This window comes from Stenella coeruleoalba, assembly GCF_951394435.1.
Source record: "Stenella coeruleoalba genome assembly, chromosome: 16".
In the NCBI taxonomy this organism is placed as follows: domain Eukaryota; kingdom Metazoa; phylum Chordata; class Mammalia; order Artiodactyla; family Delphinidae; genus Stenella; species Stenella coeruleoalba.
Genome location: NC_137162.1, coordinates 15,226,352 through 15,247,386, shown reverse-complemented (window position 1 = coordinate 15,247,386; position 21,035 = coordinate 15,226,352). Strand labels below are relative to the sequence as shown.

Here is a 21,035-nt window from a genome sequence, read left to right as displayed (position 1 = left end):
CAAGCCAAAAGGAGACAACAATAACAAAGTATAAAGAATAAAATAAAATTAGAAAAATAAAAGATTTACTAGGAAATATAAAAATATATATGAGTCAGCAAGGTAAAGCAGAACCCCAATCTAAAAGCGGAAAAAGAAAAAGAAAATAAAAAGCCTTCGCTATGTGGGAGGAGTTTAGGCGGGGGTGGAACTTAGGCAGGGGTGGGGTTTAGGGTGGGCGGGACCTAGGCGGGTCAGGGGTGTGACATTTGAGCATGGGGCAGGGCCTAGGCTCAGGACCCATGCAGCCAGAAAAGGCCCTGGGGGCCAGGCGTGTGTGGGGCGATGATGTTCAAGCGTGGGGCAGGGCCTCTGCTTAGGACCTGGCAGGAGGGGAGAGGCAGCAAGTGGAAAGGAGGGCCTCTGGAGTGTGGAGTTCCGGAGTTTGGAGGTAAGGCCCTGGGTGAGGGTGTGTTGGTGGGGTTTAGGCCCAGCCTGTTGGAGGGAGTCTCCATGTGTAGAGGTGGGGCCCTGGGTGGGAGTGCAGGGCAAGGTTTGGGCTCTGCATGGCAGGAGGCAGGCTCCGAGGGCAGAGGATTAGGCCAGGGAGCCCAACAGTCTTCCCAGTGCCTAAGTGGACAGGGAAAGCGCTGGCCCACTTCCGTTCCTTCACGTCCTTCCTGCACCATCTCCCACAGGGTCTCCCCTGACCCATTGGATCCTTAACCGTGGGTGGGTCCCACTGGGTGTAGGAACGCCTCCCCTGCCCCAGCTGCCCCTCAGGTGTGCCGGTCCTGGAGGTCCAGCCTTTACTTTTGCTCCCCCTTCCCACCCTCCCACTCCCTCAGGACCTGTGTGGCTGGAGGGGGCCAAGGTGGGCAGAGGATCAGGCCTGGGATCTCAACAGGTTCCTGGGAGTCCAAGTGGGCAGGGGAAACCTGGCCATGCTCCCTTTTGATCCTCTGCCCTCCCAATGGTTCCCCAATTTCCCCCTTCCGGCCTGAGTTCCCTTCCCCTCCCCCAGCTGCCCTTGAGGGGCGCCAATCCCGTCCTGCCTCCACTTCTCCCCCATCACTTCCCCAATGCCCCACGTTTCTACCCTATCACTGGGAGTTCTTCCCATCCCCTTAGGTGTCCGTGGTCCCCCACCGGTGCCTGGTAGGTGCCCTAGTTGTGCGGAGACATGAATTCTGCATTCTCCTAGTCCACCATCTTGACTCTGCCCCCTCTAATTGTTTTTTTATTTCTTAGTATTCTCTGTATACAAGTTCATATCATCTACAAATAGAAATATTTTACTTTTCTTTTCTAATCTTTATACCTTTATTCAGTTTTTGCATATTTGTTCTGGCTAAGCTCTTGAGTACAATGTTGAATGTAAGTGGCAAAAGCAGGCACCTTTATCTTATTACTGACCTTGGTGAAATATCCAGTCTTTTACCATTAAGTGTATGTAATAGCAGCTTTCTGTTTTTCTTAGACGCTCTTTATTAGGTTGAAGAAATTCTTTTCTCTTTCTAGGTTGTTGAAATAGTAATGATTTATATATCATTCATTTCAATCATATTGAAATTGTATAATTTATAAGTGCTACAAGGTATTTGCTCGTAGCCGTGAGAAGTGGTAATAAAAATGTACTCGACATAATATATGCAAATGTGATCTACCTTTCTGGTGAACAATGATGAAAACAGTGAATGACTGAGACTAGCACAAAGCAGTACAAATAGATGGTAAAATTCAAATTTAACAACTAGGGACTCAACAACTAGGATAATTAAAACCATGGTTAATTGACTACATAACTTTTAAATAAAATACCTTAAAGTAACTTTTTGTAAGTGTGGATTTTCCCCCTTCTTGTAAGGAAAAGAAGTAATTATCACTACTTATGTGTTCTCATTTGACTTTTTACAAATAAGAACTATGTCTTATGCATGTTGTGAGCAATTACTAAAATTTAATGTTTAGTCTTAATTAGTCTTAATTTAGTCTTTATTTTTAACTAATATATCTTGCTAAGATACAAATATTTTTTTATTAACATATGTTTTTTTAATTTACAGGAAAACATCTTTATGTATGGAGGCAGAATTGAAACAAGTGATGGCAATGTCACAGATGAATTATGGGTTTTTAACATACATAGTCAGTCATGGAGTACAAAAACTCCTACTGTGCTTGGACACGGTCAGCAGTATGCTGTGGAGGGACATTCAGCACATATTATGGAGTTGGATAGTAGAGATGTTGTCATGATCATAATATTTGGATATTCTGCAATATATGGTTATACAAGCAGCATACAGGAATACCATATCTGTGAGTTACTTTGAACATGTAACTATGTACTCTTCTTTATTGGTTGAGAATATTTTATCTATAATAAAATCTTCATGTGAATTTAGTCAAAATGGTTAGTTATTTGAAATTAGAATTATAAACCAAGAATTAATTCTTTCTAATATAAACTTTTTTATGTTAGCTATTGTCCTTTAATATGTAAGTTATCTTCTTAGCCAAATGTGCAGAAATGTTACATACTAGACACATTTTCTAAGAATTGAGAATATGTATTTTAAATATCTGAAATTCCAATAGATGGTGCTATTTCTTTGGATTTTACTTATGAACCGAAAGCTAAAACTACCCCAGTTTCTTAACTATGCATTCCATGATTTCAGGATTTTTCATTTTTCAAGGTTCTGTTTCTAATCTTATTGCAATATCTCTATGTATGTATTACTCTTCTAAAGTAAGCTTCCCAAAGACAGTCTTTTGGCTTCTATAAAAGATTATATCTGGTGTGTGAAGGTGACTGGGGCAATCTACATATGACTCTTAAATACTCTTAATTTATTTTTCTGGTACTTTATTTCTTTGAATTCTTTATGACATTTTCAAACAGTTGTAAGTTGTTTTTTTTTTTTAAAATTTGCCTACAGATGTGTATATGCTATGTTTGCTATTTAGATTCAGGAACATACTCCATTTCCAGTTCTAGCCAGGATTATGAACTCAAGTTTTTGGCCCTTTTGTGTATAGACAACTGTATTCAACTATTTAGAGTCCTTGTGTAGTCTTGATGAGAGAACTCATTTGCAGATCATCACTGGCAACAACAAGAGAGTGCTTGTGTGTCAGAGGAAGACTTCCTTCTGAATTTTCCACTGTTTCCCCTTCAGTCCTTTTAAGTGACCTTCTCTTTTTCACATCCCCAGTACAACTGGGCTAGAATTGGGATATGTATCCTCCTTACTTCTTACTGTCATTTCCACTCTATTTTTACTCCTTCCTCCTTTAAATCACTCAACTTTGAATCTTACATCATCAGACTATACCACCTACTACTTCTCCATCTTATACTCCTCTGTTGCTCCTTTGATCACTGTGCTTAATTCCTGGAAGAATATAGCTTCTGGCTCACTGTCTCTGTCCTACATATATTAGCCAGATATTTTTATGGATATTTTAGGATCCATTTAAATACTTCTGTCCTCTCAATTTTTTGATCTCTCTTACAAAGATCTTGTTTTCCATCCTGTTTGGGTCTTTCTCTTGCATTGCGGTACTCTTGACCTTGTGTACCTGCTACGAATCCCATAATTTCCATTTCAAGTATCTTACTCTTCAAGTGCTGCTCATCTTTCCAGCTTACTCCTGAAGAGTGTCCAGACACTGGGAATTCTTCAGCCTTACCAGAGCCTTTAGTCCGTTGAGCCTCTGGTCAGTGCTTCACTCTCTCTCACCCTCTCTTGTCTGTACTTCTCATTTACCGAGTTTTAAGTTCATAATCACCAATCTGTCTTACAGTTTTCCAAGATGACTGTTTCATATGTTTTCCTTTCTCTCTTCAGACTTCCAACACTTCACTCTTCATCATTACTCTCTTACTTCTTATTTTACTGAGAAAATAGAAGAAATCTAAAAAGAATTCTGGTGATAGGAACATTTTAGAGTGTAATGGTTAATAAATGCTGCATTAAATAAGCCTGTTTACACACATTATTGTCATAACAAACTCATGGTAGCAGTGAAGCACATGTAGGTGAGTCATTCTCATTTTTCAGATGGGCCCAAGAGTCGTTTAATTAAGAGTGACAGATTTTCTATGTAAAAAGGTTGTTTTGTTTTTAGTTTTATTATAGTGTTCAGGGCATGTTGTAGGTATTATTTCTGCTTTTTGTAATTTATTGAGATTTTCTTTGGGGCCCAGTTTTCATAAATGTTCTATAGATGCTTGAAAAGGAGGTAAATCCTATAATATCAAAGTATAGCATTTGATACATATATATAAAATCTACTTTATTGATTATTCTGTTTAGGTCTTTTCTTCCTTACTTATTTTTAACTTGATCTATCGTGCTCTGAAAGTTAATAAAAGTCTAAAAATATTAGTTTATTTCTGCCTCTTTCTTCTTGTGTATTCTGGAATTTATGCTTTATGGAAGTTGCTATTATGGATATTCATAACTTATATCTTTATTGCAAATTGTATCTTTTAATATTATAAAGTGCTTTGTTCAGTGTTTTTTGATCTGATTTCAACATATTATTAATATTATGGCTCTTGGTTTTTTTTGGTGGGGAAGTCAGTCTTTTCCCTGTGTACCTTTGCCCATTCCTTTATTGTTAACCATTCAGAATCACTTTGTTTTAAGTGTATCTCTTGTATACAAGAGAAAGTTGGATTTTGCTTTGTGATTCCCTCTGGTTTTTGTACATTTTATGTACGTTTTATGTTTTTTTTAAAATTACTTTGTTGTCTTTTTTTGTTTTTAATTATAGCTCTTCTTGTGATCAGGGAGAGTGAGGCCCATTTTTTTGTGGGAACAAGAGAGGTAATATTTGAGATCTACCATTAGGCTTCTTCCATGTTCCTTGTTTTTTGTCTTCCTTTCTGCATTCTTGCAGCTTTCTCTATCTGATTCTCTTAGTTTCACTGGCTTTTTGCATGTTCGCACCTGATTTGGAGTTGGTGAGTTTTTTTCATTCCTAATTTCTCTGGAAATTTAATTTTCTTTTTCTTTCACTTTTCCTCCCCATGTTTTCCTTATTTTTTATGTCTTCCCTGAGGAAAACGGGAAGATTCAGGATTAAACTATTACCATGCTTGTACTTGAACCATAGGTGATGACTTTTTAAGTTTTAAAATGAATACTTTAAGTCGACAGTTAACCATACTTTTACTCTTTGATCAACCTCCAATTTACAGGCTACTGTTTCTACTAATTTAATTCATATTGTTTTACTTTGAACACATTTGACATTATTATAAGTATTTTATGCTAGGGGTCACTATCTTTTCTGTAAAGGGACAGATAGTAACTATTTTAGACTTTGTGGACCATATGGTCTTTGTCAAAACTAATCAGCTCTGCTGTTGTAACATGAAAGGAGCCATAAACATAAACAGATGGGCATGGCTTTGTTCTAGATTTAGCCCTGGGTCTTAGTTTGCCTACCCCTGCTCTAGAGAGAGAGTGTGGACTTCTGGGGGCCTAGCAACGTAGGTCCAAATTAAGTTAAACTTTTGGCATGTGTTTTTTTTTTTTTGAGTTTGAATGTAAGATGAATTTATGCTCCAAAGTGACATTATGTTTAGTCTATGCCCAAACTACTTTTTTCCTCTATGTAGAGCCAGAGCTGAAATAGATGTTTTCTGTCTGCCTCTGCAGAACAGATTTTTAAAAACCTCACTTTTTCATTGATGGTATAACCCTTTAGGGATCCCGGCTTTATATAGAAGTTCCTTGATGCCATACCTGCATGGGTTTACCTACAGTATTGGCCATTGAAACAAATCTATAGGCCACCTGATTGGTACATGCCTTCCCTACCCCATCTCCCTACTGGTTATAGTTTACAGTTCACAGAATATATTTTACTTTTTTCATATTTCCCTTTATTGAAGGATAGTCTCATTCAGTCCTGAGATGTGGTGGTTATACTTTCCACGGATGGTTAGGAAGGCACAATAAATTTATTCTAATCTTCTCTGAATGGTAAATGTTGGTATGGATTGTTAACCAGTAAATTCATTGGTTGGTAGGTTTTCGGTTTTATTTGGAATAATTTTTTTTTTTTTTTTTTTTGTGGTACGCGGGCCTCTCACTGTTGTGGCCTCTCCCGTTGTGGAGCACAGGCTCCGGACGTGCAGGCTCAGCAGCCATGGCTTACGGGCCCAGCCGCTCCACGGCATGTGGGATCTTCCCAGACCGGGGCACGGACCCGTGTCCCCGGCATCGGCAGGCGGACTCTCAACCACTGCGCCGCCAGGGAAGCCCTGGAATAATTTGATTACAAAATGTCAAGTGTAGTTTTGGTAAATTTTAAAGTATTTCTACAGAGGGTTTTTTTTTTTTTTTGCCTTATTCTATAACCAAAATACTATTTCTAAATAAATTTATCAACAGGGTATTTTTGGTTTGATTTTTGTCCTATTAATTGTATTATTTGTTAGGTACCTTTATGAATGTAGTATAAGGTGGAAATGGGAAGAATACATGATTTATGAGTTTTATAAGAATAGTAGGTGAATTATGAGTAGTTTTAAAATGCTATAAATTATTTAAGTACAAAGTAAAACTCATCAGTTTTTCTAAAATGATATCTTAATAATAAAAAGTTAACATATTACTTGACTCCTAAAGCATTTTGAATTTGTCACTTATTGTTAAAGTATGTGATGTCAAAAAAATAATCTGTAAGTACTTCCACTTTGGAAAGTACTTATGAAAGAATACAAAACAATAGGTATATATAAAGATGTTGTCAGAATAATTAAGTTGTGTATACCATAGACAAGTGCTACTTTAGGGAACAATACTATGTTAAGTAAGGCTGCTCTGAGTATAAGTAATGGGATAATTTGTCATCTTAGTTATAAGTGAATGCTTATGTCAGTGGAGAGAGTTAAAATTTTTTTCCCTCTGTTCTTAGTGGGAATTACTACACTGTGATGTGAGTTTAGGCTCTTTTTCTTGACTGATTTTAATGGCATCAACTACCCAAATGTATATTGGCTTTACTTTGGTTAACCTTACATGTTTAAAGCTTCTAGGAAACTAAGAAAAAAGGTTTTTTTGTTTGTTTTTAATTAAACAAGAGGCTGTTACTTTAACCAGCATTGCAGTGAGGGTAACTGAAAAGAAAGCTGAAGTTATAGCATAGTAATTAATGAAAACAGTATTTTACTAGATAAAAATTTACTCTGGGGGCTTCCCTGGTGGTGCAGTGGTTGAGAGTCTGCCTGCCGATGCAGGGGACATGGGTTCGTGCCCCGGTCTGGGAATATCCCATATGCCGTGGAGCGGCTGGGCCCTTGAGCCATGGCCGCTGAGCCTGCGCGTCCGGAGCCTGTGCTCCGCAATGGGAGAGACCACAACAGTGAGTGGCCCGCATACTGCAAAAAAAAAAAAAAAAAAAAAAATTTACTCTGAAGTATACCCTAAGGATATTGATCTCACCATTATGTAGAAATTTTAAAAAGAGACAAAAACTTCCAATTAACATACTCCAAGTGACCACTTACTCAACTTCTAATAATGTTGCAGATAATTTGAAGTATTTCTGGCTCAGTGCTTGGTACTGTGACTCTTCCCTGATATTTTGATAATAATATGATTTAAAACAAAGGAACCATCTGGTTAACTTAACTTTAATCATTTAATTTGAACACTGTACATTAACATTTGAAAAAAAATCTAAAATACTGCAGAATATTTTTTAGCTCTTGAAACTGTAGTTTAAAGTCTTAGGCACTGTCATTGCATTTTATAAATTTTAGAGTATCTATTGAGCCAAGGAGTACCTCCAAATATTGCGTTGACTTTGTAGCTTATAGGAGCACAGTTTTGGTTCCACAGATATGCAGTAACGCTTCTCAGCCAATGATGCATCAGGTATTTTTCCTTATCTTTGCAGAACTTATTTCTAGCAGGGTGATACAGACAATAAATAATAAACAGAATAGGTATGTTTATATATGATGTGCTAGAAGATAGTAGTTTTTAGTAAAATAGAGCAAGGGAAGGGGATTAAGAATACTGTGAGGGTGGGAGGTAGTCACAAAGTAGGGAGGCCAGAGTAAGCCTCAGTGAGACGATGAATTTTGGTCAGAGATGAATGAAGTGAAGGAGTTTGCTATGTGGATATCTGGGAGAAGAGTTCCCAGAAAGTAGGAACAGCTAGCATAAAGGCACGAATATGCAGGCATGTTCAAGGAACAGTAGGGAGTCTGGGAATGCTTTGTTAATGCTTATTCTCTCTCTCTATAGAGAGAATAAGCATTAACAAATGAGTGAAGTAACAAATGAAGTTAGAGGAGTAACAAGCAGCAAGATCATCAGATTTCTGCCGAGTGTTTGTATTTTACTTTGGGTGAAATGGAGAGACACTGCAAGATTTTGAGTAGAGCAATGACATAATTTTTAAATGAATCGTTTTGGTTGCTGTGTTGAAAATAAACTCTAGGGAGGAACGAACAGAAGCAAGGAGGCCAGTTAGGAAGTTGTTACAGTAATCTGGGCAATGATGGTGGCTTAGACCAGGGTGGTAGTATTGGAGATGATGATAATCAGTCAGTTTGTTTTGTATGTTTTTAAAGTAGAACAAATAGTATTTGCTGAGGGTTTGGAGGTAGTGTCTGAGAAAAAATGAGGAGTCAAGGATGATTCCAGGGTTTTTGGCATGAGCCACTGGAATGGTGAAGTTGCCATCAACTGACGTGTAGAAGACTCTGAAGCAGGTTTGAGATGAAGGTGATTCGAAGGTCAGGAGTTCAGTTTGGACATGTTATATGTGAGATATCCATTAGACATTAAAGTGAAAATGTCAATTAGGCAGTTGGCTGTATGGATCTGGAACTCTAGAGAGAGATCTGGGCTGGCCTGGAGATATAAATTTCGGACTTCTTGGGATATGGATGGCATTTAAAGCCATGAAATTGGATCAGATCACTAAGGAAATGGGTGTAGATAGAAAGGAGAAAAGGATTGAGCCCAATGATAAGAGGTAGGGGGGAAGAAGGAAATAAGCAAGGAAGAGTACAGTGAACTAGAAGCTAAGCGATGAAAGATTATTATAGTGATTATTATATAGATTATTATATATTTACTATATTAAAGATTATTATTATAAAGATTATTATATAATATTATATATTATATTATAATCTATTATTATAGATTATTATAATATATAATATAATTATATATTATATTATATTATATATAATATAATATATTATATTATCACAGTGGTGATGGAACTTAATTACCCAGGCATTAAATCAACACATAGTATTTGAGTCCTGTGGGCTGTCTCTCCAAAGTCAGTCCATTCTTTAGTTGAAGATTTGTTTCCTTGAGTGTGGGTTGATTTATATGAAAATGTGTGTAGATATATAACAACAGAATACTAGAGAAAATAGCTTCTGTGGAGCACATGTAAATAGATCTGGCAGAGAAATTTTTTATCAGGCACCCTAGCGTACAGCTTCTAAAAGTGTATGGTTATTAAGTGGTTGGGAGTGACAGTAACCTGTAAGCTTCATGGAAAAAATTATTGGAAATGATCAGGAAAATTATCAGGGGAATGTATAATGAGGAGATAAGTTTGCAGTAAAGGCTCTATAAACTTGTTTAAGTAACAAAGTGGAGGTGGCCTTTATAATTGTGTAATGATGAAAGACTCTCAGTGTTCCACAGCTATACTTTGTGCCTTTTTCATTTTCTGGAAGTGGTTTAATTATCCTCTAAATTCCTGTAACTCTTTGTTTATAAATGAATATGACACATATACTGCTTTTTATAGGTATTGTTTTTGTACTTGCATTTTTTTCCCAAGAAGTTTAGAGAGGAATCCTGCTGTATCCTCTTTGTATGGCTACTTCTAGTAAAGTGCCATGTATTAAGTGCTTGATAAATATTTGTGGGTGAATGAATAGGGTTTTCAGCAGTATTCTTTAAAAGTGAATCTATATATTTCCTGAATGTTTTAAAAGTATATTAGCCAAATTATTTAAATTGTGTACTGTGCATATTATCCTTTTTCTGGTGGTGATGTGATTCATATGGTACTGTGTTTGATAGTCTTCATTTGTCTCTCCAGATCTACCCTTCACTATTCCATTCTGCTCCCATGCCCTGCAGCTTTCAGTTGGGGTCAGCTGGTAGGAGGCACCATCAGTAGATCTGAAGGTGGGAGATGAGTGAGGTTAAGGTATTTTATTCCTCCAACTCTCTCCCTGCTGGATTTTCTTGGGTTAATTGGGTTGTCCTACTGAAGGCTTAACTTTCTGGTATTCTTCCCCCATACACCTACTCTCTAGAGTTCTAGAAAACAGCCCCTCCTCTTGCTTATTTCATGCCACAGGATAGTAAAGGCTTTCTGCTCTGATAGTCCGGGGATATTATCCTAGCCATACTTTTGTAAACAGACTTTATATTAGACTCTTTACAGGTACTCATTTTGAGCATGTCTGATTGCACCTACTATTAGTTCTCGGAGATTCAAATATAACTTTTAACCTAAATGGTCCTTCATGCGTTCTTAGGTATTAGGATCCTGGAGGTTGGGAGAAAGAGGTGTTTTGTGAGAGAACTTCACACTTGTTTTTTTTTTAATAAATAAGGTCTAACCTTTATTTAATTAATTAATTTATTTTTGGCCTCCCCATGTGGCATGTGGGATCTTAGTTCGCAGACCAGGGAGCGAACCCATGCCCCCTACAGTGGAAGCACGGAGTCTTAACCATTGGACTGCCAGGGAAGTCCCGCACAGTTTGTTAATGGAGAAAAATGTCAGAAGAAATACAAATTTTTGGAGTGGCATGGAGCTGGGTCCTCTAGTTCATTTCTAGTACTACTATTCTTGAATTTTTAAATTTTAATGTCATCTGTAGCATTTTTATATTATTTAAGATTGATATATTTGCTTAACATTTTTCAAGAGCATTAGCTATTCTAACTTTTTAAAATAAGCAGCACTCTTATTTGTCTATGTATTGCTTTCTAATTATTAAAGAAAAACCATTTGTTGATTATTCTTAAGTTTTTTTTAATAATTATGTTTACTCTAACTCAGCTTTATTTGGTTATTATGTCATCAACATAGAACTAACCATGTCTTACTAGCAAAGTCACCCCCAAAAGTATATCTGATGAGAGAATATTTATCTTAAAAAGATAACCATTTGTTGTTTTCCTTGAAGTTTTCTCTTTATAATAATTCATGTTCATAAAAAACTTTATTTAAAAAGAAGTTTTCTGCCTCTCCATTAGTCTGAAATCCAGAATTTCTTATTATGTATTTTTTTTTAAAAAGATAGCTTTATCACCTATACATGTATGCTTGTATGGCATATTGTTTTGTTGACTTGTTTTTGAATTTTATGAAGAGGAAATAGTATTTTAGGCAGTTTTCTGAGGCTTTCATTTATTTCCTTCATCACTGTATAACCAAGATTAATTCATGTTGTTATGTATTCCTACAGTTAACTTTTTTGCATTACTGTATTTCATTGTCTGACTCTACCATAATTTGCCTATCCATTCTCCTATTTATGAGCTTCTGAGCTGGATACCTGCTGAAATTCACCCACAGCAGCAATTTTGAGACATCTTGATAAAAATACTATATTTTAAAAGATAAAGAAAAAGAATTCCTAGGCTCTTCAGGCAGAAAGATGAAATATCTTACAAGGGCAAGAGATTATATCAGATTTCTCAAAAGCAACCTACAACTCATGGCAACTAGGAGCAAATTTTTCAAGAAACTCACGGAAAGAAAATATAGGCTAAGGGTTTTTTTTTTTTTTTTTTTGCGGTACACGGACCTCTCACTGTTGTGGCCTCTCCTGTTGCGGAGCACAGGCTCCGGACGCGCAGGCCCAGTGGCCCGTGCGTGGCATGTGGGATCTTTCCGGACCAGGGCACGAACCCATGTCCCCCGCATCGGCAGGCGGACTCTCAACCACTGCGCCACCAGGGAAGCCCGGGCTAAGGGTTTTTGTATCTTGGCAAACAGTCCTTCATGTGTCAAGGCTATAGAAAAACAGTTTGAATGTGGCAAAACTCAGATAATTCTGTACATATGTGCCCTATTTCTTTTACAGTAGAAATGTGCAGACTTTTCGTAAAGATCTAGATAGTAAATATAATTTAGGCTTTGTAGGCCATACAGTGTATGTTGTCACCACTCAAATCTGTCGTTGAAGCTCTCCACAAGCAGCTGTAAAAAATGCATGAATGGATGAGTGGACGTTGCTCCAATAAAACTTGATTTACAGAAACACTTGAGCCGGATTTGGCCTGTGGGCTGCAATTTACCAACATCTCTCCTAGAGAATAAGCTCCATTTAATGAAGAGGTGAATGGGAACACTTCAGGTAAAAGACTGATCGAGAACATTTCATGTATTGAATTTCAGAGCTAAGACTGAAACAAGGGTGGTGGGGATGTCAGTAGATAACTGGTATGCAAATGTTTTATGTTCTGTCCAAGTAGAAGTAATGCAACTAAAAATGGGAAGAGAAGGAAGAGAGAAAGAGGAAAGCAGAAAAAGCACATGGATTGTTGGATAGATAATAGGTAGGAATCAAAGGATGCCATTTAATTCTTGGTATACCTAAGGGTCTGTTGGACCCAGTTTTAGTTTTTTCGTTTCTTTTTTGAGCAGGCCTAACTATATCTACGAAGACTGTTGTTTCTTAAATTTCATTCTTTCTTAGAAGTCTTCCAAAGAACAAAGAGAACATTTACTTATTTAAAAAATACGGAATAAAATATTCTATATATGTAATTACCAAGATGGATCTGTTGGACCCTTTTACAAATCTAAGATACATGATGGGATCTTCGTGTTCTTATTTTTCCTATATTTTGAAACATTTTGTTATTTTATCATTCTAGGAATTCATTGCACATCAGTTGTTCCCAACTATGCTAAAATATTAAATTACTAAGAAAATAAGCTGTTTAGAAGGATGATGCCACAGTGAAATATATTGTTTATATTGTCATCTTTCAGTTTTCTTATTGCAGTGCCCAAATTATTTTATCAAATTTAAAGAAGGCATGAGAGAAGACTGGAGGCATCATCATAGTAGCCCGTTTTTAGCTTTTACTGAACACAATTGAGAATTAAAAATTTTTCATTTATTCCTATAATGATGATAGTAGAATTGATCATTTACATTGAATCTCAGATTATGACTCTTCATAAGATGATATCCTAAATAATTTTTTCAAGCTCAAGAATCAATGAGTGAACAATATATTTTTATCTTTTAGTATATTTATGCCCCAACATTTATTTGACACAAAGAGGTTTGCTATGTTTAAATTCTTACGGAAATTTGCAAAACGTAGTTTTTCACTATCGTCTTAGTCTTCTATAAATTATTTATAACATGATTTGATAACATAAAACAAATAAAAGGAACAATTGAACCAAAATAGTGAATGTTGATTACTATTGTTCCTGGTACACCTAGTATTAAAACTGACATACAGATGTTAAAAATTAAGTAGGAAAGAAGAGAATTAAGGGCACTGTGAAAGGTATAAACATCAAGGAAACCACTAGAACAAAAATATAAACTTTCTTAAATACCAAAAAGAAAACATCAAATAGAAAAAAAAAAACCTCAGAAAAACATCGTAATTCACACAGTAATTATAAAATAATATGACAGAGTTGAGATCCAACATATATCTTGTCAATAAACATGAATGAGATTAAGTTGCCTGTTTAAAGAAAACATTTTCAAATAGGTGCATAAAGCAAAATCCAACTCTGTGTTGCAAATAGAAGACACATCTGAAACACGCTGATTCAGAAAGGCTAAAATGAAGGGGTGAAGGAAGATTTACTAGGAAAATGGATACAATGAGAAAGCAGGTGTTGTGATCCTTATATCAGAGAAAGTAGAATTCAGGCCACCAAAACATTATATAAGAACACCTTATAATATAAAAAAACCCCACAATTCACCATAAAGATATAATATGTAATAGAAGAATATCAATGCACCAAGTAACCCAGCAACCACCTATATAAATAACGGAAATTATAGCTGGTGCAAAGAGAAGTAGATAGCATCACTGTCAGTAGAAAACAGGTCAAGCATTACTCTCAGTACTTGACAGGACAAAAGAATATATATATCTCAAACAATACAGCTTGATTGTAGGCAATGTTATCTTCTCAAGTGCACACAGAAAACTCACAAAAAGTAAGTTGATCATATGTTAGGGTAAAAAGAAAACATCTGTAGTTTCCAGAAGGCGGAAATATTAAAATTAAATACCTGAATATTAAATAAAGCCTTTTTGTTGTGTGAAAAGGGAAGTAAATACTAGCTTAAATTACAAAACTGCCGACAAATAATAACAGTAAAAACACCTATAAGAATCTATGAGATACTTTTAAAGCAGTTATCAGAGGAATATTTTTAGCTTAATATTAAACAACTATATTAATATGATGAAACTAAATGAACCACGTCCCCAACTCAAAAAGCAAGAAAAAGAACAAACTAAACAAAAAAAGTGCCAGAAAGGAAATAATAAAAATAAAAGCTGAAATTAATGATGTAAGAACAGAAAAAACAATAGATCGATTTATAGCTTACAACTTTTTTAAAAAATAATAAAATAGGGGCTTCCCTGGTGGCACAGTGGTTGAGAGTCCACCTGCCGATGCAGGGGACACGGGTTCGTGCCCCGGTCTGGGAAGATCCCATATGCCGCGGAGTGGCTGGGCCCGTGAGCCATGGCCGCTGAGCCTGCGCGTCTGGAGCCTGTGCTCCGCAACGGGAGAGGCCACAACAGTGAGAGGCCCGCATACCGCAAAAAAAAAAATAAAATAGATAAGCCACTAGCTCATTTAATCAAGAAACAAGGGAGAAAGCACAAATACACAAAGTAAGAAATGACAATGAGGAAATAATATTGATAGGAAATTTTAAAAAAATACGAGACTGCTTTGTATATCTATACAAATAAATTTGAAAACTTTGAAGAAATGGATGATTTCTTAGAAAATAACAGTTTCCCAAAGTTGAACCCAGTAGAGATAGAAAGTTTATATAGAGTAATTTCCATAGGAAAAAATAGAGAAAGCTCCAAGCTTAGGTGATATTACAGGATAATTTTAGCAAACTTAGTAACAAGATAGTCTCAATTTTCCTAAACTGTTTTAGAGAATAAAAAGGGAAGGAAAACTCACAAATTTCTTTTAGAAAGCAAATATAACATTGCCACTTAAACCTCGTACATTGAGCACAGAAATAGAAAATTACATGTAAACATGTAAGAATAGCTAGGAAAAGATTACAAAGGAAGAGCTATGAGGGGACTTGTCCTACTATTTATTAAAGCATACTGCAAAGTCTCCATAATTAGAACAGTGTGACAGTGTGATAATGTGGCATGCATGTACAGAAGGACAATAGTATAGAATAAAAGTCCAGAAACACAGTCAACTAGATAAGGAAGTCTGTGATGGGCAGAGTATAGAACGGGTGGCTTCTCTCTGCTCTGTGATATCTGGGATCTCATCTGGGTAGACCTGAACAGCTGGGGTGATTTGAATGGGGGGGGGGCTGGAATCATCTGCAGGCTTTTCACTCATATATATTGTGCCTCAATTGTGATGGCTGAAGGCTAATCTCAGCTGGGACAGTTTTTAGGTAACTTACACGGTCTACATGCAGTTTGGACTTCTCAGCACGCCAGCTGAGTTTTAGAAGTGTGTCCTAAGAAGGAACATCAGAAGAACAAGCATTCCACAAAAACCAGGCAGAAGCTGCATAGCTTTTATGACCTAGCCTTAGAAGTCACAGAGCACACATCTGTACTCTCCTGATTGAAGCAGTCACAAACCCTTTGATTCAAAGGGAGGGTTCATAGATCCCACATCAGTGGTAAGAGTTTAAGAGAATTTGGGCTATGTTTTAAAACTGTTTAAGTATCTAACAGAAATACATATCAGTTCTATTCCAAGGAATTTATCCTGCAGATACAGCTCCAGAAACACAAAGATACGTTTTTTTTTGTATGCACAAGGTTATTTATTGTAACATTATTTGGAAACTACTTCAATGCTAAATGTAAGAGAGCGGTGGATAAACTCTGTTACACCCACATTAGTGGTCATGCATTTGTAGAAAATAATGATGAACTGTGAAATTAAATGGAGTGATTTACATGATATGTTGTGATCAAGTATATAGTATATATAATGTACTACTTTTTGTACATTAGCAAAGTAAGGGAAATTAGAAAATATACTTACGCCTGCTTATGTGAGCAAAAAACATCAGAAGGATGAACCAGACAGCAGTGATGTTGATTACTTACAAGGGGCAGTGGAGAATGGTGTGGAAAGGATAGGAAATGAAAAATGAAAATATGTCCCCTGAGTTTGTCTTTTTTAAAAATAGTTTGGACTTTCAGAAGCATATTGCCTTTAGAAACATATATTATCTATATATAAAAATTAAATCAACAAGGAAAGGAAGAAAAGAAAGCTCTAGAGTAATGCAAACTGAAACTAATGAACCCAACTGTGTTTCAAGTGAATAATACAGTCATGCTGAAAGGGGGAGAAAAGAACTAATCCAAGTGAGTTTTTAACACAGTGTTTGCCTTTAGTGTACGTGTGGTTGTGGGGAAGAACTGCCAACAAGTCTTTTAGGTTTGTATTTTGAAGGTTTTGGTGAAACAATTCTGAAATTACTTTAGATGTATGGTTAGACTGAAAGAATGAGTAATGTGTTGATACTTTTGGGAACTAGAGTTCCCAGTGTGGAAGACAGGAGATACAAATACGAAATGGAGAAGGCCAGGGAGAGTCCTGCCTGGATGGATTGGAATTGGAGGTATCAGCATGAGCTTATGATTAGAAGGTAGATGGTTACAGATACTTGTTGATTCTTCAGAAAGGTTTAGGAGCGAAGATACTGCAGTAGTAGTGAAGCTGTTGATTCCACATATTCCCAGATATAGTTTTTAATAAAATTCCTATGAAAAGAAACAGGGCTCCTTGGAGAAATGGCTGATTTTAGGGCTGTGGTAGGGAAAAATAAAGATGCGCTTGGTACATCTTTTATGTTAAATATGGAAGTGCTCAAGAAAATTCTGGGTTATGTCAAAAGAACATAAGGGTCAGCTTGAAGGGGGTTCCATTGTACAGTCTGGGATAATTTGAGCATCAGAATAGGAAAGCAATAAACTACAAACCACTGAAAAAATAGGAATCCATGAGCTTATACAGACTGATAGGCACAAATAGAGGAGAAGCCTCTTTCCTACACAGAATGCTAACTGGCATTGCTGGAGTTGAAAAATAATCATTTTGCAACAATCATAGTAAAAATTGATTTAGAAAAGAATCAACAACGGATGCTAAATCTGTGGGGTTGGGAATGAATTTTTGATGAGATGTGCATGATATTTAAGTGTCTTTCCCATAGATTGTTTATAGAGTTCAGGGGAAAAATAGTAACTATGTAGTGTAAAAATCGGTTAGAACCTTGTCCAGGTGATCAAAATTAATATTACAAACCATGGGAAACTGGACATTGTGTGCCTCCGGATATGGTACCTGCTAAAGGAAACATCACCTAGAGCAGAGTTCTGTAAACTTTTTCTGTAAAGACTTACGAAGTAAATATTTTAGGCTTTGTAGATCATACAGTCTCTGATTTATTCAATTCTTCCATTGAAGTTTGAAAGCAAGCCATGGATGATATGTAAATGAATGAACATGCCAGTGTGCCAGTACATCTTTGTTTACGAAAATGAGTGGCTGACTAGATTTGGCCCAAGGAACATAGGTTACTGACCTCTGGCTTACAGTATTCTAACTGGGAGTGTATACTTGAATCTAATCATGAAGCGTATCATATAAACTTCAAATGAGGAACATTTTATTTAATAAGGGGGAGAGGTTTATTTTTCAAGAATGTCAATGTCATGAGAGAGTAAGAAAGGCTGAAAAATTGTTCCAGATTAAAGAAGGCTAGAGACACCTGACAGCTGAATGTGGTAAGTGATACAAGACTGGATTCTACACTGGACGCAATTCAATTCACAAAATGAAATATATATGTGTATTAAACAGTGTGTAAATGTTAAACTAAAACAAAATCCTTGTTCTTAAGATATACACCAAAATATTTAGGGGTAATAGAAATAATCATTTCTATTGTGTGTGTGTGTGGTGTGTTCACACGTGCATGTATACGTGTGAAAGAAAAAGAGATGTAGAGAGGGAAATAAACTAATGCTAAAACAAACGGGACAAAATGTTAACAATTAGTGAATCAGAGTAATGGGTATATGGGAATCCTTTGACTATTCTTGCAACCTGTTTGTATCTTTGAAATTATACCTAAAAGTGCTAAAATAGATTAGAGGAAAGAGATGTATGTTTTCTCATATTTGGTTATATAGGATATATATTTCAATAAGAGTTCTTGTGAACTTAAGCTGACAGTAAAGGAAATGTCAGTTTGTCCTTTTTGCTGTACTTAGAATTATAGGATTTTTAGGGAATCTGTAAATCTCAGAGGGGAATTTATGTGCATGGTTTTACTAACTTGGGCCATAAAGCTCTTCTGGGTTAGTCCTGAGGGAAATTTGTTTCACTTTAGGTTAACAATACTTATAAACTTTCTAAGAATCTCAATGTGAATCTCAATGTTAGTATAATATTAATGTTTCACTGTACTATTTTTCATGCCTTTAGGATTTGGGAGGTATAGTTGGGAAGCCATTATTAATGTCATTTTATGTTAACTTTTTTCTTTTGATTTAAAAAACCATTAGATATTGTATTTTTAGGAAGGTAATTTTTTTCTCTGTTAAGTGTGGTGATACTATATGGCTTTCTCTTCTCTTCAGTTCTTAACATCACATGTTTTTTCAAAATTCTGTGGTGAATTTCAAGTGTAAATTGGACATTGCTTTCAACCTACTGGTTATCTGGAAATATAGATCTACAGAACACAATGTTAGATGGTGGGAATTAGGAATTTTTAATACATGAAATCTCCCCTTTAAAAATGATTCAGTCATAGGAATCAGAACACAAACTTTAACTGTGCTGAAATTAGGTTTGGCATTTGTTGTGTAGTTTCATTTGTGAAGAACTTTCAGAACTAATTAGGTAAAGTGAAACAGTTGCAAAGTAATAAGTAAAATATTTTAATAAATTCCTAGGTTTGTGTGACAGAGGCCACTGTTAATATGGTATACATTTTTATATTTACTAAATGTTTCCAAAAATACCACAATAAAAATAGTTTAGTTTTGGTAAGTGGAATTAAACCATTTGCTTTTAAAACTTTATAAGCTATGTAAATATTATACATATATTTGAAAATATGCATTGGTTATATTGAAAAATTTTAGTAGATGTGCATTCAGGATTCAGAAAATTCTGGTTTTCTGTCTGTGCTCAACATTCTTTCATTGATGGAAGTGTCAGTCCCTTAAAAGGTAGCCATCCTATTATTTTACATATTTAAAATTTTTATTTATGTTTAGAAGAAATATGCATTTCTTGTAATTTGTACTTGGTTTTTCATGACTATATAGAACTGTACATGTGCAATTTAATCACTCTTCCACATATTGACCCTAAAATATTTTGAGATATCTTATTTTCAGCTTATCTTCCATTCTTTAGATAAGCATCTTAGTTCCTTCAGTCTTCACATAACAAGCTTTCCACTCACATCTTTTTAACAAGATGTTAATGATTTACCTTAACACAGATGTTAATGATTTAAAGAATATTTTCTAATAATAATAACAGACCTTACTATGTGCTAGGTGGTGGTGTAAGCATTTCACAAGTATTAACTCATTTAGTCCTCAGCGTGAACATGCAAATTTGTGCTCTTTTTACCCCATTTTACAGATAAGGGAACTGAGGCACAGATGTCTCACACAACTGGCCAGTGATCACACAGCTAGTAAATGGCAAAATCAGGATTATGTAAATATAAGATACACATTATCTTAGGTGACCCTTAGTCATCTTTATCACACTCCTGTCACAGGACAGACTGCTGTACTGTGATGATCTATTCAAACTTATCAGAGCCTAACAGAGCAGGATCTAATGTGAAACCATTGCTTTCCCTTGTTCTGGGCATCTTTTATTAATATTTTTATTGCAACCTAAATTTATACTTTATACTAATATTATTATTTTGACTTATAGTTAGCCTACAGACAACAAAACTTCTTACTTAGTTCATTGGTTTTTGTTGTTTATATAACTGCTGGGGAGTAAGGTATACTTTATCCTGTACTTGTCAATTTAATGTTGTAATCTCAGTGAAGGGCTTGACATATATTGTTAAAATAGTTTCAGCTCATCATTACTTTTGATTCATAATTCTGGTATCTAAAGATTTAATTAACTCCTCCTTTTATTAGGTCAATGGTTGTTTAATAAGTACAACTTCTATGCCTTCATCCTAGGAATTGACAAAAAATGTTGAAGAGCAAACTACTGGCAATAAAAAAAATAAGGATGAGAATGTATAGGTTAAAAGAGATTCAGTAGACACATCAGGCAACTTCAATGTGTGGATCTCATTTAGATCCTGATTCCAACAAACTTCCAAAAAAAAAGTAAAGAAGAAGCTTGTAAGATAATTAGAAATCTGAACACTAATTGGATACTTGCTGATATTAAAAATTATTAACTTTTTTTTTTTGGAGAATCACAATGCAAACCTCTAGGGGTTTTGGAGTAAAGCCATAATCTCTTCTACAGATAACTTTTTGAGAAACAGTTTATGTTTTGCTAGCCAGTATAATTCTTCCCACTGTCTGGAAGACTTTCAGTTGTTACTGCTTTTCCTAGAAATGCTTGGCGTAAGTCATCTGGAGTTCTCTTTGTGGCAGGATTTTAAAATTACAGATTCAATTTATCTGATAGTTCTAAGACTACTCAAGTTTTTTCTCTCTTGTCAGATTTGGTAACTTGATTTTATTTTCAGAATTTGTTCATTTTATCTAAATTTTCCA

The 21,035-nt window shown here is 35.6% G+C and overlaps 1 protein-coding gene across 8 annotated transcripts in view; it reads left to right on the top strand.

The window, feature by feature from the left end:
- ATRNL1 (attractin like 1) overlaps positions 1 to 21,035 on the top strand; it is a 696,391-nt gene that overhangs the window by 60,460 nt on the left and 614,896 nt on the right. For all 8 annotated transcript variants that reach the window (XR_013824301.1, XR_013824302.1, XR_013824303.1 and 5 more), the window contains exon 8: positions 2,046 to 2,301. Coding sequence is in view for 3 of the 8 variants with exons in the window: in XM_079900307.1 (XP_079756433.1) it covers positions 2,046 to 2,301 (256 nt within the window). In the remaining 5 variants the exon portion in view is untranslated. The remainder of the gene's footprint in view (positions 1 to 2,045; positions 2,302 to 21,035) is intronic.